The sequence below is a fragment of the Pipistrellus kuhlii genome, unplaced genomic scaffold (genome assembly GCF_014108245.1).
Source record: "Pipistrellus kuhlii isolate mPipKuh1 unplaced genomic scaffold, mPipKuh1.p scaffold_m20_p_67, whole genome shotgun sequence".
Taxonomy (NCBI): domain Eukaryota; kingdom Metazoa; phylum Chordata; class Mammalia; order Chiroptera; family Vespertilionidae; genus Pipistrellus; species Pipistrellus kuhlii.
In genome coordinates this window covers 165,425-189,550 of record NW_023425570.1, presented here as the reverse complement: position 1 = coordinate 189,550, position 24,126 = coordinate 165,425, and the positions used below count along the sequence as shown (strand labels likewise).

The 24,126-nt window shown below is 54.6% G+C and overlaps 1 protein-coding gene across 1 annotated transcript; it reads right to left on the bottom strand.

Moving 5' to 3' along the window:
- CUNH6orf118 (chromosome unknown C6orf118 homolog) lies at positions 1 to 22,874 on the bottom strand. The gene is made up of 10 exons (XM_036420367.1): positions 22,821 to 22,874; positions 21,689 to 22,399; positions 21,008 to 21,130; positions 20,428 to 20,487; positions 19,969 to 20,093; positions 18,708 to 18,766; positions 17,258 to 17,442; positions 13,968 to 14,021; positions 13,434 to 13,495; positions 1 to 127 (listed from the first exon to the last, which is right to left on the bottom strand). Exons 1-10 carry the CDS (start codon positions 22,872 to 22,874, stop codon positions 1 to 3), a joined length of 1,560 nt encoding a protein of 519 aa, XP_036276260.1.
- Between the last annotated feature and the right edge of the window lie 1,252 nt (positions 22,875 to 24,126).

Sequence of the window (24,126 nt, the reverse complement as noted above, 5' to 3'; positions counted from 1 at the left end):
TCACAGGGGGCAGCGGGGGCTGCTGGCGCTGCCGGACGCCTTCTCGGCCCCGCTGGCTGCCGCCGCAGGTGTGTCTGCCTGGTGAAATGTGTGCAGCGTGTGGGCTGAGAGTGAGGCATCCTGTGAACTAGGGGAGAACGCAGACAGGGCAGCGCCATCATGTGACGGTGACCTTGAGAGCACAGTTCTGTGAATCTCCGTTTCTGGCCAGCGAGGGCCGTGATGGCGCTCATGGCCGCCTCCACAGGCACCCGCCCCCGGGCTCCGTGGAGTGGGACCTGCTTCCCACCTCTCTCCCCGGTTCTCAGGAGGCCCCACGGGCATTGTTCTGGGACCCGGTCAGCCTTCAGTCCAGTAATTCCATCTCGTGGACCTAATATTTCCGCTCCAGCTCAGGGTCAGTATTTACTCTCGGCATCCTCGCCTTGAGCAGAATCATAACCGCTGCACATCACACCGCTGACACCGCTGCCCCTCTTCCCGGGGGCCCGCTGGCCTTCGCGCTCCGGCCAGGCTCACCAGTGCTTTCTTGCAGGTCATGCAGACGGGAAGTATTCACGATCGCCCCATAAGCATCCAATTCGGTCTGTCCCCAAGCCAAAAAAACGTTCTGTGCCTTCATCTTCCATTGTCTGCATTTGTGTGCCTGCCGTGCCTGCATTACAGTCGACTAGCCAATAGCAGGGAAAACCAATCAACTAATTAATGGTGATGTCGACTTGGCTTCCCCTCACGGAAAACCTGAAACTCATAGAGACATTTCATCTTTCCAAACGGGACACTCTGCAGAGATAAATGAAGACAGATGGCCTCGCCCAAAGCCAGTTATCCTGATGAAGGATCTGGGGGAACCGCAGCTGTAAGCAACGGTGACCTTTGACATCTCACGCGTAGACGGGTTTGGGGAGAGGGGGACAATGTGTGGGCACAGCTGCCTCTGAGAGGAACGCTGACAGAGCTGCTGGGATCATTTTTTTTGTTTAGATTCTGCATCCCATTAGCTCTGACAGCAAAGGCTGGCCGTGTGACTGATGGGTTCACATTTTCCCACTGAGAGACGCCGCTGGCTGGTCAGCCAGGCCAGAGCCCAGCACCGCCCGTCCGAGCTATCACACACCCAGCCCTGGTCATGCCGTGCTGCGCATTGTAAGCTTGTTACGTCAGGAATACACCATCAGCGGACAGCGAGAGTAATGGCAACGAGCGTATCTGCACACACAGCGTCTCCTGGGTCTGTGCGTCTGGCCAGGGGTTGGAGCAGACACTGATGCGGGATTGTTTCCCTGAGGCTGGGTAAGCATGCCAACGGGCGCGACAAATGGGAAGGTGGAAGGAGTCTCTTATCTCTCCGGAGGCTAACAGGCACTTGACAACTACTCCTACACTCTCTGTGCGCGCAGATAAGGGGGCACAGCCAGGCTCCCTGGAATCTTCCGCTGATGCTTCCGCCTCTTCTCAGTGGAGACTGGCTCCTAGAGTCCAGACACCGCAGGCCGATGCTGCAGCATGCGTGGAGAGAAGGTGGCGGTGGTGACAAGGACGCGGTCATGGTGGAAGGACCGAGAAAGACTGTTACTGTTAATGGTCCAGGTTGATTTTAAAAATCAGAATAAGAATTAACTAGCATGGTCAACTCCCATCAACGCTGAAAAAAAATGCATGCATCCCATGGGTGACGAGATATTAATGTGAGCTAAAACATGAAAGTTAAAGGGAACACATGGGAAGTTCAAGTTGATTACCATTCTACTCCTGAGCGGGTTGATAATGAGCAAAGCAATGAAGTTGAAATTATTTATCAATTGGAACACAGGAAATAAAACACAGTGTCACTGGGTGATATTCTCATCAATGGGACCGATTGAAATATTTGCTCCCTCTTTTGCCTAGAAAACAGGAAGAAAAAAAAAAGTTATGTAACTGGTGTAAACTTGTGCTCCTGTCTGTAAAACGTGGGTAAGGAAATGACGGATCATTGTTGTGGAAGTTACACTAATTACACTTACCTGGGCACACTCACAGTGCCCTGGGATGAGCTGTCTTTGCCCCGCCTCTGCCAGCAGGCAGCAAGCTCTGCCACCTTCTGAGAACTTCACATGAGCACAGACCTAGCCCTGGGGTCAGCCAACCTCGCCACCTCTCCTGACACTGGTTTGCTCAGGGGTCAGATCCAAGCTACCTGTAGAGGAGCTAAGTTATTACATGCCTTAAGTTAGACTTTCCCGTTCCTAATTTCTGCTGAGCACTGTCAGCTTTAAGCACCCCCGTATTCTACGAAGAAATAGCCAACCCCAGCAGGTCACACACAAGGCGGGACAGCTCTGTGCGGCTCTCCCAGCTGCGGAAGGACACTACGCAGGAAGAGACAGACTGAGGATTGTCTCGGAGAGAGTTTTCAAGAGGACTGCAGGCTTTCCACTTTGCACAGGGTGAATCTGAAGTGGAAAACCTGTATGTGCCCTCTGCCCCCATCCAGGTATGAATAAAATGGGAGAAGATATTTGCCGCCAGCCATGGGTCCAGGGAAGGTACTGTCTGGCTACCCTTGCCACTGACACCATGTTGGTGGTGCTGTGAAAGCAAAGAGCGCTGGGCAGGCCCAGAGTGAAGAGCTGGTCGCAGGAAAGAGGCGGAGTCTTTTTTCCAGGTGCAGCACGTGTCGCTGGATGCCTGGGTGAAATGTGACTGAGGGGTCCTGTGCAGGTGGCAGGCTGCGGAGGGAAGGAGCAGAAGCAGAGTGGTCTTTTACACATAATTGCTGTAACACAGGCAATATTTGATGGTGTCTCGGATGAGCAGCTGGGGAGCTGGAGAAATTCAATTAAACCGGCTGGAGTCCCCGAAGAGCCGGCCATTCCAGTGGATCCTTGTAATGTGGACGACGTCTCAAAGAGACAGACACCTATGATGCACCCCCGGGGTAGACCGGAGAAGGCTGAAGACCCCCGCTCGGGGCCACGCCACCTGCCGGGACTGCTCCCCGTCTCTGGGGTGGACCAGATGCCCCTCCCGCCCCGTTTCTCTTGCTGTCATCACGCCTGTGAGAGTTCTTGGCGCTCTCACTGTGATCAAGCCTGGGCTCAGATTGCTTGGCAGTCTGTTTGGAAATAATCCCCAAGTGACTGATGCCAGCCCACAACAAGGTTAATTCAAAGTCAATGTCCCTCTGGGTCACAAATGGAAGTCTGAGGGTCAAAGACATTCTTCCCACGCAGGCAGGTCTGCTGAGACCTAAACCATGGGACCAGCTCTGTCAGGCCTCCCACGGGGTGGGCGAGGGGACTCAGAAAACCAACAACATGCTTGTTTCCTGCGGAGGGTAACCTTTGGTACTTCATCCATTCCTCCTATTACCTTCTTTGTAATCAGCTCTACGTCCCTTTAGATGGATTAGCTATGAACTCCTTTCTCTGTGAGAAGCAGGCTGGCCCGGCTAGAGGCGGACTGCCCACCCTGGTTATGTCAGTCCACCTTCTGGGCCCAGAGTTGAGCCCCTGAAAAGGAAAAATAATGAGAAAAGTATCTTTGTGTCACAGCACACTTTACTGATTTGTTCCTAAAACCCTCGTCACCCTGACTGTTCTCTCTTATCTCCACACCCTGCTCTGCTTTCCATGTGTTTTTCCCATAGTCCTCATCATCTCATAACAAATTACAACTTAAGACTATCATGTTTTTATTGCTTTCTGTCGTCAAACCTCCACCGATTCCGCTGGAATATAAACTCCAGAGTGCAAGAAGCTTTGTCTGCTTTTCTCCCCGATGAATCACAAGTGCCAAGCCGATGTCTGGAGCACAATTGGTACTCCATCAAGCGGTTGTCAAATGAATGAATTGGATTCCTCCCAACAGGCGAGCAGTTTGGAGGAGAGCGAAGAAGCAGACCAGCTCAGGCTCCTGTGTTCTCTTCTCCCGGAGGAAGGAGGGCAGGTCTCCGGCCCTCCCCGCCGTGACCCTCCTTCTGGCTTAGCGTTTGCTTCCAGCTCTCGTTCGAGCACCCGGCTTTACCTCCACCATCTCCCCGGAATCCGTCTGCTATTTATTCAGACTTGAGTGACAATCAGTGCTGTTGCTTTCTGAAAATTATAGTTTCTATTCTTATTCCTCAACTCCTAGCTCACCCCAATGCTTCCTTCTATATTGTCTTCTAAGCCTCCGCCTGTGAGCCTGGCCTTTGGTACCTCGTTTCAGAGCATCTTGGTTGGAAGGAGTCTCACAGCCGCTGAGCACTCGAGTGGTGGGAAGTGGCTGGTATCCTCTACCCAAAGCACAAAGCTGTTTTGATCTGTGTCAGAGCATTTTTCTCCAACAGGAGGTGGCCCTGACTGATTTTAAGCGTGCCTTCGCCATGGCCACACCTGTGCATGAGCGCCCTATCATGAGCTCATTTTTCACTGCCATCTCCATGCAAACACGCACCCCCACTGCTGTGAGTAGACTGTGATGAACATTGCTGCCTGAATACCCATTTGAGAACCTCTTTTTATATTTTTTTATTAAATTATTATCTGTGTACATATTTTAACAATATATACACAGAGAACCTCTTTTGATCCAAAGCTGATGACCGTCTGGTTCCCTACCTAACTTTCCTTATAGATTGTCTTGGGTACGTAGCTCCCAACACTATCTGAGTAGATAAAACAACAGGGGAATTTTTTTTCCTCAGAAGTTGGAGGGCTCAGGATTAGTAACACTGAAAGACTGAGTGGTGGGGAAGAGCATCCCGGTAGAGGGAACAGCCAGTGTGAAGGCTTTGTGGTGTCAAGAACTCAGTGGGATCTGATCACAGCAGTAGGCGGAGTGACTACAGCAGATGAAGACCCCGCGGGGTGTGACAGTAACCGAGGTGGAGTGGCACCGGTGGACACACAGGACTAAAGGGGCACAAAGCGGGTTTGTGGTGAACCAGAGCCCAGTGTCTGCGGACGGGTCTTGCCCAACATGGTGAGAAGCCTGGTGTTCATTCTAAGAGCCATCGGAACATATGGAGTGTTTTAGGCAGAAATTGACATGCGAATTTGTTTAAAAGAAATCATTCCTGCTGATGCATGAGGAATAGAGTGGATGGGACATGAATGGAAGACAAGAAACCAATTACGTGACTACTGCCAAATTCCAGAGGAAAGATACTGACTTGCTAAGGGGATTTTCGGAGAAAGGGCCATTATGCTGGTGTTAGAGGGATTCTTGACAACATTCCAGGGCCGTGTTCACTCTCTCGGGAACTATCTGTGTCTGTCAGCACACAGAACAGTGGGAGGGAGGATGCTGAGATAAAAGGGAGACAAAAGAACAATTAGGAGAAAAAGCCTTGAGGGACACAGAGAGGCTGCTGGAAGGGTTAGCCTTGGAAAGGAGCCTCCTTCTCACTATAAGACGCTTGGAAAGGAAGACTGGCTGAGGAGGAAGCCTGCACTTGTGGCACATCCAGGAGGCAGGAGGCGTGACTGTCCTGTTCCAGGCCGTTCCCGTCCACATCCCACTGGCCCGGACGGCAGAGAGGACAAGAGGCGCCCGAGTCCCGGCCGGCCCAGAGAACAGCACTCTCAGGGGTTTGAAGAGGACCAGATGGGGAGGGTTGAAAGGAAAAGGGATTGTTGAGGGATCGTGGTGGGATAAGCTTCTAGAAGCACAGGAGAGCAGAGACCCTGGCAATTCCTCTCCTTTCCTAGTGCACCAAAGAGAGGGAGCTGCTCCGAGAGAGATGCTCTGGGAAGAGAAGTGAGCGTGGGGGCCACAGAGGGGCAGAGGGAGGGGCGTCGGGGGCGGAGCCCAGAACTGGAGCTTTCCAGAAGGAGAACGCCAGGGTGAGTGTCGGTCGAGCGGTGATTGCGTGCACCGGGGCTGGGTGGAGTCAGAGCTATTTGCAAATGGCGGAGGGTTTGTGTGAGGAGCCAGAGAAGCCATGACGGGGAACTTAGCTGCTGGAGGCAGTGGAATTGGCCAAACCAAAATCCCCCAACGGCCCTCGAGTTGCCCGGGGGCCTCCGGCCTGGGGAGCAGGTGGTCGCTCCGGCAGGAAGGCCACGCCTCAGGGCACGGGGCTGCCACCTGCGCTGCGGGCTGAGCTGCTGGTCCCCCCACGTGGCTCCGAGCCCCTGCTCAGCCACCTCCCAGCCCCTTCCTCACCTTCCCGTCCCACGTCACTGACCCCACAGACTAGAGCAGCGCCTGTCTCGGCGAGAAGCCAGAGTCCACGCGGCCTCGGGGCTGTCCTGGAACCGGCCACCAGCCACCTGGCACCCCAGCCCCAGCTCCGGCGCCTGGGCGGCGAGGGGTCACCGGCGTGCGCGACGCCTCAGTCCTGGGGGAGCCCCACCGTCGCCTTGGAGCTCAGTCAGCCTTCGGATGCCGCTGTCGCCTCCACCCCATGTGAAGCGACGTCCCCCTGAGCTGCTCAGGGCGGGCCGGTGGCATGGCGCCAGCCGACGGCAGCATCGGTGAGCCCACTGGGACGGTAACGGCGGGGCCGGGGTCAGAAGCCCCATGGGCGCTGCAGTCACACACCAGCCTGGCCTGCGAGGCCGTGGCCCAGGCCTGACCGGCCTGCGGGCGGCAGAGAGGGGCCAGGCCACATGCACCACCCAGACTTCCCTTCCGAGCAGCTGGTGGCGACCGGCTGTCTGTGCCCTGCCATGCCCTCCAGCGCCTGGCAGGTGTGACCGCCTGTCCCTTCCCCGCCTCGGAGGCGACCAGCGGGCCCTGCACAGGCCCTCCCGCTGGTCCTCACTGCGGCCCACAACGTCCTCTCCAGCACGCAGTGGCCTCCTGCCAGCCTTCCGCACCTCTGTGCACCGACACGGTCTGGTCTGCGCGCGCACACTCACCCTCACACACTCACTCACACACTCACAGACACACTTACACACACACTCACAGACACACTCACACACACACTCACACACACACACACACTCACACTCACACACACACTCACAGACACACACACACACACACACTCACACACACACACACACACTCACAGACACACACACTCACACACACACACTCACAGACACACACACACACTCACACACACACTCACACACTCACACACACACACACACTCACAGACACACACACACTCACACACACACACTCACAGACACACACACACTCACCCTCACACACTCACACACACACTCACACACACACTCACACACACACACACACACTCACACACACATACATACACACACACACACTCACACACACACATACACACACAAACACACACACACATACACACACTCACTCTCTGTCACACACACTCACACTCACACACACACACATACACACACACACAAACACATACACACATACACACTCACTCTCTGTCACACACACACACACACACACACAAACACACACACACACACTCACACACACACACTCACACACACACACACACACACTCACACACACACACACACACACACACACACACACACACACACACCCCAGGCCGCCCGGGAGATGCTCTGCATGGCCCGACGCTGCCACCTGCTGGCCGCCTGCGTCCTCAGGCTGAGGCTCTCCTGTCTGACAGGCCTTTGCTCTGATCCCCGGAGACGGACCTGTTGTGGGTCCGCTTAAACCTCAGCAGCGAGCTCACCAGCAAAGGGAGGCCCCAGCCCCGCCAGGGGGCACCCTGGGACCGGCCCGGGTGCGGTCAGCGAGCCAGGCCAGCTGCCTGCCACGTGCCTCCGCCCTGCCCGGCCCCGAGGCTGGCAGCCTGGCCTGGCGCTGCCTCCTGCATCCGGGTCCCCTTGTCCCGCCCGAACAGCCCCGAACGCAGGAGTCCGGCCCTCCGACGGGAAGACGCCGGCACGAATGGAGCCTCGGCTCAGGGCGCGAGGGGCTCTCACCTCCTGCCGCCCGCGCGGTGGCGGGCAGCTGGGGACACAGGAGCGCCTGGCAGGGCCCCCTCCAGGCCAGAGCCTCCGGCCCGGCCCTCTGCCCGCAGGCTCAGCAGATCTTTTCATGCTGGAGTGTGTGTGGGAGCATGTGAGATGTGAGTGTGCGGGAGTGTGAGTGAGCATGTGTGAGTGAGCATTGTGTGTGAGAATGTGTGTTTGTGTGTGCGTAAACGTGTGAGAGCATGTGTGTGTGAGCATGTGTGTGAGAGCATGTGTGTGAGAGTGTGTGAGCACGTGTGTGTGAGCATGTGTGAGCGTGTGTGGGCATGTGTGTGTGAGTGTAAGAATGTGTTTGTGTGGGCGAACATTTGTGAGAGCTTGTGAGTGTGTGTGAACATGTGTGAGTGTGTGTGGGCATGTGTGTGTGAGTGTAAGAATGTGTTTGTGTGGGCGAACATTTGTGAGAGCTTGTGTGTGTGAACATGTGTGAGTGTATGTGAGCATAAGTGTGTGTGTATTAGTGTGAGTGTGTGAGCATGTGTGTATGAGTGTGAGCGTGTGTTACCTTTCAAACTGTACAATGATTTCACCACAAAGAGTTAAGGTAAACCAGTGTATGTGTTTGAAAGGCCCAAATGCTGGTTTCTCCCATTTTTCTTCCCTCCTGCCAATGAGGGTGTGTCAACGGCCGAGCCCAGGCCCTTGTGAGAAAAATACAACATCTGAGAAAAGGGGCAGACTCCACGCTGGACCGGAAAGGTCAGAGGTGGAGGGACACTGACCCGCGTGACAAACGCCCACAGCTCTAGGCAAGGGGACACCCACACCCTCACCCTCACCCACACCCTCACCTCCACCCTCACCCTCACCCTCACCTCCACCCTCACCCACACCCTCACCTCCACCCTCACCTCCACCCTCACCCTCACCCTCACCCTCACCCCCACCCCCACCCACACCCACACCCTCACCCTCACCCTCACCCACACCCACACCCGCACCCTCACCCTCACCCTCACCCACACCCTCACCCACACCCTCACCCTCACCCTCACCCACACCCTCACCCACACCCTCACCCACAACCTCACCCTCACCCTCACCTTCACCCTCACCCACACCCTCATCCACACCCTCACCCTCATCCTCACCCTCACCCCCATCCACACTCGCACCCGGGCTCTATTCTCCCGGGACACATCCCTGGCCAGGAACTGGCAGAGTTGAAACTGCGAACACCGTGCACCGTGTAAGCCTTGAACATCCTGCCAATTGCTCTCGGGAATATTTGGACTAATTTACATGGTTACCAGCAACATCCGGGCATGCTCTTTTTAAGCACCCGCTAGCGTGCTTAATATAGAGCCTTTTCTGTTCTATCTGCTCCGCTCCGAGCTAAAGATATTTATATCCGTGCTCCGAATGGCAAATCCCCACACGCGTGCCCTTCGCCATCTCACTGCGGAAGCCACACGCTCCTGACAAAGCGCACGCGCGCTCGCACACACACACTCACACACACTCACACATGCTCACACACACACTCACACACACTCACACATGCTCACACACACACATACATTCACACATGCTCACACACGCTCACACACACTCACACACGCTCACACATGCTCACATACGCATGCTCACACATGCACACACACAAACACATGCTCACAAGTGCACACACACACACACACACACACACACACAGAATCCTCTGCTGCTGAGCTGGACTTGCCACCAATCCCTCCTGAGGCAGCTCTGCAGCAGCCACTCCCGGGGAGAACTGGTGCCCCCTTACCTCCCCCCAGCTGCCCCCTCCCCAAGGGCTGGCACCTGCAAATGGGGGCCAGCCCTCCGAGTCCCCAGGGTGACGCAGCTTCGGGGCTGTGCGGGGCCTGCCCCCGGCTCAGTGTGAGCACCCATGCCGCCTTTGAGGTGACTGGAAAGGCGCCTCAGCAGTAGTCTCTGCGCACGCGCTTAACGGGCGGGGGAGGGGCGGTGATAGGAGGGGGCGAACCACAGCCCCCGCAGCCTGTCCCCCAGAGGCTGCCGCCTTCCCAAGGCCGACACTCAGTCAGGAGCCTGTCTGCAGGCCAGGCTGCATCCCTGCTCACCTGCCGCCAAGCAGGCTGCTCTGCCACCTGGTGGCCACACACCAGCGGCTCCCTGCTCCAGAGGGACGCCCGGAACCCCATTCTGAACAGAATGTTCCAGAAAACTGAACTACCGTTTCCCCGAAAATAAGACAGTGTCTTATATTAATTTTTGCTCCCAAAGATGCGCTAGGTCTTATTTCCAGGGGATGTCTTATTTTTCCATGAAGAAGAATACGGTGCACATTTATTGTTAAATGAGAATAAAGGAAATTTATTACCTGTGTACGGTACAGTAGTACGGTAGTTGTCAACACAAACCAGACAAACTGTGAATCCTACAGTATCAAGAATTTACTCATTTATTCAATGACAATCATGTCATCATCTTCTGGAACATCATCATCACAATCCAATTGCTGAATTTCCTGGTGAATTTCTTGTGACTTTCTTTCAGAATCAGGGGACCAAATCTCTCATGTTTAGCCTAGGGGGGGCTTATTTTCGGGGGATCCCTTATATTTCACTCAGAAGGAAGCCTGTAAGTAGGTCTTATTTTCGGAGGATGTCTTATTTTCGGGGAAACACGGTAGAAGACAGGACGGCGGGGCCACCACCTGGGCCCCATGTGTCGGTGGAACGCATTAGAAACTCTCAGTCAGGTTTCATGAGGAGTCCTAGCGGGTGTGGCTCAGTGGACAGAGCGGACTAACGGGTCCAGGTTCGATTCCGGTCAGGGCACAGGCCTGGGTGGCAGGCTTGGTCCTCAGTCTGGGCACCTGCAGGAGGCAGCCTGTCAATGAGTCTCCTCATCACTGATGTTTCTCTCTTGCTATCCCTCTCCCTTCCTCTCTGACATCAGTAAAATATTTTTTTTTTTTAATTCATGAGGAGCATTTCGCTGAACAAATTTATTGTCACGTATTTCGAGTTTACAGTTCAAAGAGTTTTGACCAACCAATGCAGACAAAAAGTTACTATCCCCCCATCATGCACAAATTCCCATCACCCCAAACCTCCCTCGTGACTGCAAATCGCCCCCGCCCCCGGCCTCCCTCAGGCACACCTGCCCTTCCTTGTGTGTGGGCTGCGCCAGGGTCTCATGCTGGGACCAGCCAGTGTCTGCTGTCTCCTGCTTCTCCCCGGGGCCCCTCCCTCCATCCCGGGGCCCCTCTCTCCATCCCGGGGGCCCCTCCCTCCATCCCGGGGGCCCCTCTCTCCATCCCGGGGCCCCTCTCTCCATCCCGGGGCCCCTCTCCATCCCTGGGGCCCCTCCCTCCATCCCGGGGGCCCCTCTCCATCCCGGGGCCCCTCCCTCCATCCCGGGGGGCCCTCTCTCCATCCCGGGGGGCCCCTCTCCATCCCCGGGGGCCCTCTCTCCATCCCCGGGCCCCTCTCCATCCCGGGGGCCGCGCTCGCCCCGGCAGGTTTGGTCTCTCTGCAGAGCCCTGAATTCCTTACTCCCGTCAAATAACAGAATGGACTTTCCCATCCAACGAAAGCAAAACCAACTCTCAGAACTACCAGTGCTCTGAATGTGTTTACAAAGTTACACACGTGGTTTATTTCAGTGTCTTGAGTAAGACTCATGTTAATTTTATTGGAAATTAAAAGTGACAGAGGAGATGCGCCTTCACTGACGTGCACTCGTGCGCACACCCTCCTCTGCCCGGCGCCCACACGTCCGGCCGCCTCGGCGATGCTATGCTTCCTTCAGGCCTGCGTATTCTTCAATGAACTCCCAAAGGCCCCTTGAAACCATGAGAAATACTGGTCAGGGATGAGCGAACGGACAGGAAGCGTAAGAGAAAATGTCACATGAACCTCTGTCTCGGGCACGTTCACTCACACACAGCCTGAGTCTTCGCAGCGCCCCTTCCCCTCAGCCTTCCGGGGGGACCCCCGGAGAGGCCCCCGCAGCCAGGAGAGGGGCGCCAGCAGACGCCATTTCCTTTCAGACCCCTTGGTTCTCTCTGCCGCCGTGGAAGGGCCTGCCTCCTCCTCCGGGGCTCCTGCGCTGGTGGAGCCGGACCCCTGTGCGGCCACTGGGCACCGCTCCAGCGCCTCCCGCCTCTCCCTGTGCCCGGACCCTTTGCAGCCAGGGAGGCCTTGGTGTGGAGCTGAGCGCTGAGGCGCGCAGAGGGCTTTTCTCCTCAGTGGACACGCCCCCGGGAGCTTTTCCCAGTCCTTCCTCTCCCGCCTGCCTCCAGGGCACATGGCCAGCGCCTGAGCCGTCATCCCCAGAGGCTCTGAGGAGAGCTGCTCTCAGAAAACTCGGAAGAAAGATGGAGAACTGGTGTTTGACACGCTGAGCCAGCCCACATCCGAGATGCCTGTGACCGCTGATACAGACGTGCCCGTTCACATCTAAGTCACCATGGTTTTCTGTGCTCCAGCCTCACCCAATCGTAAGGACGTTAACTATATAAAGTATTAACTTACCTGACAGATAATATAAACCAGGCATTTTGTCTTTCAATTAAAAGCTTTAGAGCAATGGATGTACAGAGTTTCCCAAAGATTTAATATCATAAGCACCTATAATTGAGGGGGGAAAGCCACCCACAGACACAAGTCTCCCTTCCTTCCGGAGCCTGTCCATGAGAATCAACCCTTGGCTCTTCAGCTTTTTCCAAAGAACTTATTTTTATATAGATGATAGGAACATATAGATAGTTAGCTAGATAGATAGACTGATAGATATAGAGATAGATGATAGGTAGGTAGGTAGGTAGATAGAGATGAGATAGATGATTACAGATAGATGATATAGATAGATGATAGATAGATGATAGATAGGTTATAGATAGACAGGTCGATTGATATAGATAGATATAGAGTAGATGATAGATGATAGATATAGATAGTAGATAGATATATAAATAGAGAGATGACAGATATAGATAGATAGATGGTTGGTAGATGATAGAGATAGATAGATAGATAGATAGAGATGATAGACAGGTTGATTGATATAGATAGATATAGAGTAGATGATAGATAGATAGAGATACATAGATGATTGGTAGATGAGATAGATAGATGATAAATAGATGATAGATATATATAGGTATAGATAGAAATAGATGACAGATAGATAGAGATGATAGATATAAATATAGATATAAATATAGATATAAATATAGATATAGATAGATAGATGATAAATAGATAGATGATAGATAGATATATATAGGTATAGACAGAAATAGATGAAAGATAGATAGATAGATAGAGATGATAGATATAAATATAGATATAGATAGATAGATGATAGAGAGATGCAGAGAGAGAGGTTTAAATCGTGGGCTGATCATCCCTAAGCATAGGAGGGGAGTGACATTTCCATGGAAAGTGAAGACTCGTGGCTATGAACACTGCACAAGCACTGTCGGTCCGATCTCACTGTAAACACGCGGTGTGGCGAACGCACGCCGGTGCCAGTGCGTTTCACGGCGGGCGTCAGACTTACTGCTGCTCCTCCACACTCGGCAGGCTCTTCCCCAGGCACTGCTTCACCTGGCTGTACGTATCCTGCCAAGACGGAAAGTCATCGGTCACATGCGCGGGCAATGACACTGCGTCCAAACAGCCTGCCGCCTCCCGATCGGACACAGCACTCTGCTTCCTACTGTGTGTCACGTAGAGCGAGACACACATGACAGGCACGGAGGTGTAGTCTGTGACACAGGAAATGGCTAGCAGGCACTCGGAAAGCTGTCCGAGGTGCCAGTCCATCGCATTTCCTGTAACCGTGTCGGCTCATTAAAAGTAATGGTGATGTGCGGAGGGTTAGAGAAGCAGTAAGTTCTGACACATTCACCTGTTCAGAAAGATTGTTTACTCCCTTAGCTTACGCTTCTCTGATGTGGAGCTAATATCTGTACAGCCAGCTATTCCTGGCATTGATAACAGAGAGTTACCATTGAGAAAGCTAATGACCTAGTACAAGAAGGCACTAGAGAAAAAAGGTTCTATTGAAAAGCATTGATTCACAAAAACTTACATTTATTTTCTTCTTTAAAATTATATTTGCTCTTTCTAATTTTATAGTTTCAGTCTGTAGGGGAAAATAATTATAAGAGAAAGATACCTGGTTAATAATATAATAATATCAATTAATATAATAAATATAAAACAATATAATAAAGTAGTTTCCCCATTTATGGAACAAAATGTGTTAGACTGTTATTCTGGTTTCAAAAATACAAATTGCACACCACTTAAAACGGATGAATGAAAAAGCATGACTGGGGCTATGGAGTAAGACAGAGCACAGCCCCTTAGGTAATAAGCTAGAGGAGGTGGAGATTGGTGTTGGAAAAAACAAGAGAATTTTAGGGAAATGTCAGAATAGAAGAGTCCCTCACTTTTCAGAACTAATAATAGAATTCGTTAGGGTGACTGGATATAATATAAAAATACAATATCAACAAGTCACACACACACCAGCAATAACTGTTTGTAAACTGTAAGGTAACATTTGCTGAAGTTTTCATACACAACACTAACAGATGACAAAGTCACAAAAATAAACAACAACAAATATTTAAAAGCAATGCATAAAATTAACATAAAATGATCCTTGATGGGAATGTTAACATTATAAAGCTGTCACCTGGTCCCAAATCCTATATATTATAATTAAAGCCTAATATGCTAAGTGTCCAGTTGTCCAGTCATCCACTCAACCAATCAAAGCGTAATATGCTAATGATATGCTAAGGCCACTCAACTACTCATTATGACATGCACTGACCACCAGATACGTCAACCAGTCGACCAGTCACTATGACATGCACTGACCACCAGGAGGCAGATGCTCGGACTGGTAGGTTAGCTAGGGTCTGGCCAATCAGGACTGAGCAAGACAGGCTGGACACGCCCTGGAGCCCTCCAGTGGTCCCTCCCCAGTTGGCCAACCTCCCGCATCCCTCCCCTGCCCTGATCATGCACCGGTGAGGTCCCTTGGCCTGCTCTGTGCCCTCTCGCAATCCGGGACCCCTTTGGGGATGTCAGAGAACCGGTTTCGGCCCCATCCCTCAGGCCAGCTCGAGGGACTTCACCGGTGCAGGAATTAGGGCCTCTAGTGAATCTATAAATTCCTTGGAAACCCAATGAAGATGCCAAGAGTACTATTATTGAGACTAAAAATGTAGTTAACGCTATGAACTAAAATATCCAACATAACTGAGAGCAAATAATGATGAGCAGGGGTTGTAACAACTTGCTCTACCAGATATCCAGCTTGAAAAGGATTGGCAGTTACATCAGCCAGGCTGCACAGTATGCAATGAAGACCCTGGGCTGCATTTAAACCCTCACCTCTACCCACTCCCTGTGCCCCGAGTCAAGTTACATAGCCTATCTGTGCCTTGGTTTCCTCACCAGGAAAGGAAGTTAACAGCAGCAGCTGTCTCTTACTATCTCTACGGCTGCTGGAAATTAAATGAAATGCATTTTTAAATGTTTGCAGCAGTATCTGGTGCATTATTTATCGTTGGTGCATTTAGTTATTTTTCATTGAGTTGGAAACAATGTATTTTATATGCAGAACCAGAAATCAATGACTTATAGGACAATACATGCAATTTTATTTATCTGCCATTGTTTGAATTAAGGAGCCAAGTATAAATAATAAAAAAAAAACTAATATAAGTTCATGATATGGATTCATTATAGGGCATCTTCTATTTCATTGATTCAACCCATTTAAAGAGATGTTAATTATGAAAAAAGAGTTTATATGATTTTGGCATGTTTATAATATGTAGAGATATAACTTTTATTTTCAACTATAAATTAGTGTCTGTTCTCAGGACATTATTTAGTTTTTATAAGAAAAGAGAAGAATCTAAAGGAAAATACAGAAGGAGATCTGAACATATGATTAAGAGAGAGAGAGAAATCAAAGCCAGTTTGAACTACTACCAACTTCCCATATATTTTATATTCTGCTTGAAAAGAAGAAAAAGTGGTGCTAGCAAAATATATATAACCACAATAAGAAAGAATAATCCCATCCTATCTAATAAAAGAGTAATATGCAAATTGACCATCACTCCAACACACAAGATGGCCACCCCACTATGGTCAAAGATGGCCAGCAGGGAAGGGCAATGGGAAGGATCATGCCTGCAGAGGAGGGCAGTTGAGGGTGACCAGGCCAGCAGGGGAGGGCAGTTAGGGGCAATCAGGCTGGCAGAGGAGCAGTTAGGTGTTGATGAGGCTAGCAGGGGAGTGGTTATGGGGTGATCAGGCTAGCAGCCAGGCAAGCAGTTGAGAGCCAACAGTCCTGGATTGTGAGAGGGATGTCCAAGGGGCCCAGTTTGGAGAGGGCATAGGCTGTGCTGAGGGACACTGCCCCCCCCAGCACACAAACTTCATGCACCGGGCCTCTTGTGTCAATTACAAACTCTGTAACTAGAGGTTAAATTGAGTCAGATTTTGCCCAAATAAAAGTGAGGAGGTAACATAGGCACCATAGCATTTTAAAACAGACTATCATGTACTATTCGTCAACAAAGCTGATACAGTCGTTGTAAAAAACTGCTTTTAACTCAGTGGACTCTCCAGTGGCCGTCACTCAGTCCTCTCTGCCAGCAGAACTGCACAACCAGCTCAAAGTCTAACTCTGAGGCCGTGTGTCGCAGCAATTCCAGGGGCTGGAGCCCCCAAAGGGGGCTTGAACCCAACTTTGTCACCTCTACCCGGTTTCATGGTGGGCGGGCCACCTAACTGCTCTGAGCCACACTTACACTGCCTAGTACATACTCGACACTAAATGATGACCGTTAATTCTATAACAAGCATTTTCTATGCAAAATACTAAATTTTCAACACACCTGAAAGAGATTTGACCCCTAACTGAACTCTACATAATTTTTTGTCTCCTTCATTTTGTTTCGTTTGTTTAGATCTCTTAATCATTCTAAGCCTTTCTTCATCGTTGGCTACAAATGTCTATATGTATAAGACCTTAAGCTGCGAGAACCACCGGATGACCAGAATAACCCGTCCCTATGCCGTGCACTGCAGGGGACGGGACAGCCAGCCAACCTCCCGCAGCCCCTCTCCCCAGCCAGCCTGGCCGCGATGGGCCCCGAACGGAGAAGGGCTTGCCAGACCCCACCTGAGCACAAATTCGTGCACCGGGCCTCTAGTTTTGCAATAAAAATATATTTGCACCAATGTTATGTAATTGTTTATCCTGTTGCAAATGAGATCACTTCACGTGTTTGCTATGGTCGGCAGGAGGAAGAACAATGCGGACATGGGAGTCGGTCGGTCCCCTACCTCGATGCTCTTGACCCTGCTCTCTATGACTTGTAAAGTCCCCGTGTGGACCAGAGCGGTTTTCATCTCTCGCTCCAGATCTCGGATCTCGTCCAGCTTCTGGAGGACTTCGCATCTCTTCCTCTCCACCTTGTCGATGAGCGTGAGCTGCTCCTCCCCCTCCCTCACTTCTTTCTCAGAAGATTCTGGAGATGTTTTTTAAAAGCAAAGCGTTACTGTGTTTAACAGCATGGCCTTAGAGATAGTATATTATGTACTATTAACAACATTATGTCTTACATCGCTAATGTGTTACAGCTATAAGTTGTAACGTAGCCCAAACTCCAAGCACGCCAACAAGCATTATGGGATTGAGGAATGCTTCTTGAGCGGCTCATGTGGGCAGCTAAGACCGCGTGGGGGACACAGAGGGTCTTAGCCAGAGGGGAGTGACCACACTGAGACTAGACAGGCAGGCAGGAGTAAAGCAAGTGAAAGAGGAGCGGGGCCTGGCACTGTCACTGAAAGGGTTACCCCTGGGGCGGGCCGAGCACAGGGCGTAACATCGAGAGAGGATGCTAGGAAGGGGGGACAGACAGACAGACAGCAGGGGAAGCACTGCCCTGGGGGACAGACAGACAGACAGACAGACAGCAGGGGAAGCACTGCCCTGGGGGACAGACAGACAGACAGCAGGGGAAGCACTGCCCTGGGGGACAGACAGACAGACAGCAGGGGAAGCACTGCCCTGGGGGACAGACAGACAGACAGACAGACAGCAGGGGAAGCACTGCCCTGGGGGACAGACAGACAGACAGACAGCAGGGGAAGCACTGCCCTGGGGGACAGACAGACAGACAGACAAGGTGAAACAATGGGCTCCCAGTGTCTTGGTCAAACCTGACCTGTCTCTCACACAAGGTCCCACTGAGCCCAGAACCCACACAAGCTCAGAGCAGAGGAACGGGCCGGGTTCCGTGTCCGGGGACAGGAGGCTCTCGGTCAGCCCGCCCGTGTCCAGGCGTCTCGGCGGCCGCGCGGCCTGAGCCAGGAGGTCACAGCTCTGATCCCGGTGAGGGCACAGGCCCGCGTCGCAGGCTCCATCCCCAGCAGGGGGCATGCAGGAGGCAGCTGATCACTGATTCTCTCGTCATTGATGTTTCTAGTTCTCTCTGAATCAGTAAAAATGTATGTAAAAAGACACTCCGAATAAAATTAAACTCACTGTGTTTCTAAAGAACTCGATGGGAAAATTAGTAAAACGTGATCACTTCTCTGAAAAACAAAAAAAAATACCCTTTGACATGAGGAACGGGGGAGGCCCTGGCGAGCGGGCCAGGACGGGGACCTGCAGGGAGGGGGGGGGGCCTGCAGGGAGGAGGGGGGCCTGCAGGGAGGAGGGGGGGCCTGCAGGGAGGAGGGGGGCCTGCAGGGAGGAGGGGGCGCGCTGGGAAGAGCACACGGGGCTCACCTGCCCGCTCCTGCGCGCACTGCAGCTGCCGCTGCTCCTCGGCCAGCTCGCCCCTGAGCCTGCGGCGAGGACAACACAGGGCGGTTAGAGCCCGCCCTGCCCTCTGCCTTCTCCTATTTCGTGTCCTTTTTAAAACTGAGAAATAAACACTGATCTGTTTTATTTGCCACCAAAGGGGCGTTCGGGGTGAGCGTGTGCGCCACCGCTGACGACACCAGAGAGTGTTGTGCAATGGTTTGACACCTCGGGCGGGCGCTGGCTGTGTTTGCAGGATTCTGGCTTCCGGAAGGCTGCCGTCTCCCGTCTCTGACGCCCCTGGTGTGTTGAGCTTCTCTGTTTCCTGTTTTGTTTTCCTGAGGGAATTCTGGGAGTCGGATCTGCCTGTTTTTTAACAATCATTTACGAGTCATTTCCTCAGAAAGACTAGCTCCAGAGGTGTTTCGGGTCAAAGACACCGCCGGGTCCGTCAGGGGGACTGCCTTTGCCGTTCTCGCCCATCCACTGCCTCCTCGGGCCCCAGAGGAGACTGAGAACCGAAGCGACAGCCGTCCCCGGCCAGGCCAGGCCCTCGACGTCCTGGGCGCTCGGGGCGGCTTGAGAAGAGGCCTGTCCACCTGGGGACGCAGGAAGGACATAACATACACCAGCCATGTGCTGTGGACACTGTAAACAGCGAGAGTAATGTGCGTGCCATGTGTGTAAAGAATGTAAACAGTGAGGGTAATGTGTCCTGTGTGTAAACGGTGAGAGTAACATATATGTGTCATGTGTGTGGTACTATAAAACTATGTGGCGTAAACTGTGAGAGTAACGCATGTCACATGTGACAGTGTGACATGTGCTGTGTGTGTGAGCTGTGAGAACATGTGTCACATGTGTAAGCCATGAGGGTGACATGCATGTCATGTGTGTTGACAGTGTGAAATGTGAGCGTAGTGTAAATGTCACAGGTGTAAACACTGTAAACTGTGAGTCACATGTGTAATCTGTGAGAGTAACCTACGTGCCGTGTGTGTAAACACTGTAAACTATGGTGGTAACATGTGTGTCATGTGTGTGAACACTGAGCTATGATGGTAACATGTGTCACATGTGTGAGCACTGTAAACGGTGATGGTAACGTGTCACGTGCGAACACTGTAAACTATGATAGTAACAAACATGTCACGTGTGGACACTATAAACTATGGCGGTGACACGTGGGTCACGTGTGTGCGCACTGTAAGCGGTGAGAGCCCGCGGGGAGCGGCGGCGGCCTCACCTGTCGTTGCGCTCCAGGGCCGCGTTGGTGGCCGCCATGAGCGCCCTCAGCTCCTCGCGGGCCTGGGTGACGTCCACCGTCTTCACCGAGCTGCTCGCCAGCCCCCGGGCCTCCTCCATCAGCGTCTGCGCGGACACACGGGAGGGTGTCCCTTTCCTGGCTGGTCCGGAGCAACCGGGCTGCCCTGAGCCCTGACATCAATCCCAGGGGAGATGGCCCAGCAGGCGGGGCTCGGGGTCCGGGGTGATTCCCGGGCAGGGCACAGGCCCGGTTGCAGGCCTGATCCCCAGCGGGGGGCCTGCAGTACTGACGTTTCTCTCCCCCTCTCCCTTTTCCCTGGAATCGGTATCACATACAGTTGTTTGGGTTGTGGGCACGGATGGGACTTCTGGGCTCCAGGTGTCCCCGCTGCTGGAGGACGAGGCGGAAAGGGCTCCGGAGGCTGTGTGCGGAGCTTACCTGGTACGTGGCCGTGGGCTGCGCGCTCAGCAGGATGGCCATGTAGAGCTCGTATTCATCCTACAGGGAGCGGGGGGAGCGAGGCTGCTCTGAGCTACAGCACAGCGTGCGGGATTGCAGGCACAAGTAACATGGAGGTTATTTGTAAAAAATACGAACATTTTAGCGTTCTACCAAACGAGGCACACACTGACTGCACACGCCCTCCCCGTCCGTGCAGCCTGAGTGTGAGCCATCGTCCCCTTAGGACAGGGTCACAGACTGCCTGCAGGCGTCCATGCGGGACCTCCTCCACACGGAAGCCCCTGGTGGGTCCGGCTGGCCGGCGGGAGGCCAGCTGTCGGGGCGGGGCGTGCCCTGCCGGCCGGGGTGGGCACCGAGGGCCGCCTTAGGCACTCAGTGCCGCTCACGGCCTGGAGGCGGGGCTGTGGCAGCCACCTCTGCGTGGCCTGGCCACCGCGGGCACACGCCTGGGGCCCGGCAGGCTTACCCAGGCCCCCCTGAAGGGTCACAGGGCACAGGCGTGTTCACAGCCACATGGAGGGGGCGCTCCAGGGAGAGACGGGGTGAGTGCTCTCACCTTCACCTCTCTCAGGATGCCGCCGAACAGCAGGGAGCTGCTGCAGATGTCCTCAAAGGCCCGGCTGCACACCTCCAGCCGGTGCAGCTCCTGCGGGTCACACTCGCACACCGCCTGGAGCTCCTGGGGAGCGGGCACTCAGCGCCTCTGCCCACCTCCCCCCGCCTCCCGACCCGCTCAGGCCTCCTGCTCCCCTCCCCTCCCCTCCCCTCCCCTCCGGCCCCTCAGGCCTCCTGCTCCCCTCCCCTCCGGCCCCTCAGGCCTCCTGCTCCCCTCCCCTCCCCTCCCCTCCCCTCCCCTCCCCTCTGGCCCCTCAGGCCTCCTGCTCCCCTCCCCTCCCCTCCCCTCCCCTCCGGCCCCTCAGGCCTCCTGCTCCCCTCCCCTCCCCTCCCCTCCGCTCCGGCCCCTCAGGCCTCCTGCTCCCCTCCCCTCCGGCCACCTCTGGGGCTGGTCAGAGGAATCAGAGCTGGGCTTGCATCAGAGGGTGACTGACAGCTCCCACGTTCAAGGATCAGCCAGGGCCACACCATGGTGCACCTGACGCCCTCTAACGGGAGCTGAGAACCTTCCGTTACCTGTCACCTGCCTGTCAGCCGCCCCGCCTGTCGGTCACCGGCTCCACCCGGTGAGGTCCCGGGCGGGCGGGCAGCGGCCACACTGCGGGGTGCCCCGCGCCCTCACCTGCTCCAGCTTGCTCTCGAGGCGCCGGGCGGCCCGGGCGCCGGTGAAGGCCGGCTGGCGGAGGTCCTGCGTGGCCAGCACGCGGCGCTGGAAGTGCAGGAACTTGGCGAGCCGGTCGGCGCGGGTGAGGCCGGCCAGGTAGGCGGTGAGGCGTTGGTACCGGTCGGGGCCCGGGGGCAGCGCGCACTGGCGGCTGGACCGCGCGGCCTGGGGCCGCAGCACCCACACCTCCGGCCAGGTGAGCTCCTCCCGCGGGCGCGGCGGGCCCAGGCCCTCCTCCTCCTCCTCCTCCTCCTCCTCCTCCGCGGGGGGCGCGGCGGCCGGCGGGTGCAGGTACCGGCAGAGCGGGGTGCCCGGGGCCTCGCTGGGCCGCAGCGCCGTGTGCAGGGCGAAGCGCGCCAGCGCCTCCTTCATGGCTGCCGTCCTGGCCGCCGGGCTGGCCACGCGCCTGGGCAGCAGGGGCCGGCGGGCGTTGCGCCAGTGGCACACGACCTTCTCGGGGGGCCGGTAGAGGTTGTCGGGGTTCAGGTGTCCGGCGGTGTAGAGGGCGATGTCACGGTGCTGGCCTTTCTCCAGCCTCTGCAGGAGGCTCCTGAGGTTCCACAGTGCGTCCACTCTCCTGGCCGCCTGGCGTCTCCATGGCTGGCCCGCTGCGCAGGGAGAGGGCTCCTGCCACTGGCTGCCAGGACCGCAGCTGCCCGCCGCCCGAGGCTGTGCCCGAGCCCGGAGGAGGGGGAGGGGGGGGGGAGGGGGAAGAGGGGGAGAAGGAGGAGGGGGAAGAGGAGGGGGGAGGACTGGGAGGAGGAGGGGGAGGACGAGGAGGAGGAGGGGGAGGGAGAGGAGGGGAGGGGGAGGGGGAGGGGGGAGGACTGGGAGGAGGAGGGGGAGGACGAGGAGGAGGAGGGAAAGCGCTCGGCTGTGAGGACAACATTGAACCCATTTGCCAGGCCAGCTCTGGCCCTGAAGCAGGACACGGGGTTCTCCTCAGCACGGAAGCGAGGCTCCAAAGGGATGAGGGGTGGTAGCCGTCTGACAAGTGACCCCACACACAGCCCCGAGCATGGCAGCAGCTGCAGATCCCGGTCACAACTGCAGCCAGGGGGCTGGAGCTGGGTCTCAGCTCAGGCGGCACCGGAGATGAAGGGGTGGCCTGGCGGGCGCTGGCAGGTCTGGGGGACCGGACCATCGCCTCCAGGCTGCCCTACTGCTGGCATCGCCCAGATCCTACTGGTGTGGGAGCGGGCCGCCCCATGCCCGCTGTTGGTGGGGGTGACCGAGCTCCTTGGGGGAACCCCTTCTCCAGACTCACGGCCCCTCCACCTCAGAGCCAGCAGGCCACTTCCCAAACCTCCCACACCCCGCCTTCCAAGGAGATACACACTCACACACACACACACACACACACTCATACACACACACATACACACTCATACACAGACACTCTCACACACTCACACACACTCTTACACACACACACTCATACACACACACATACACACACACAGACACTCTTATACACACTCTTACACACACACACACAGACACTCTTATACACACTCTTACACACACACACACACATACACACACAGACACTCTTAGACACACACACACACTCACACGCACAGACACTCTTACACACACACACACACTCATACACACACATACACACACACTCACACACACACACACACTCTTACACACACACACTCGTACACACACACACACACACACACACACACACAGACACTCTTACACACACACACAGACACTCAGACACACACACACTCACACACACTCTTACACACACACACACACACACTCATACACACACACACACTCTTACACACACACACTCGTACACACACACATACACACACACACACACACACACACACTCACACACACACACACACCCCTAACCACTCTCCTCTGGTCTCCTCTGAGAGTCGTCGGCAGGCTTCCCGTGTTGGAACTCACCCGCAGACCCACTCCCAAACCTGGGGCCCCGGAGCCGAGCTGCAGCCCAGGAAGGTCATTTCCACACGGGCTCAGAGACACGAGCCTCCCGGCAACCTGACACCCAACACACCACCCCCCAACAGTGAAAGCGCTCAGTGCCTCACACTCAGAATCCGCAGAATCCGAGTCCTTCTCCATCCTCCTCCCCACAGGCGCTGGGCTGGGCTGGTTACCGAGGAGACGGCCAAACATTCTGTCCCTCCCCTCCAGTCCTCTGCTGCCAGGCAACGGGCCACGAGCCCCCAGGGACTCTCCCTGGGACCCTCCTCCTCTAGGGCCTCTGCCTTCCTCCCCGAGCACTGGGTCTGCTTGCCTGTTGTCGCTTTAAAAGAACACACTTTTCATAATGGGAGAAAATATCCAAATACCCTGGCACTTTCTTTTTTTAAATCTATTTTTACTGATTTCAGAGCAGACGT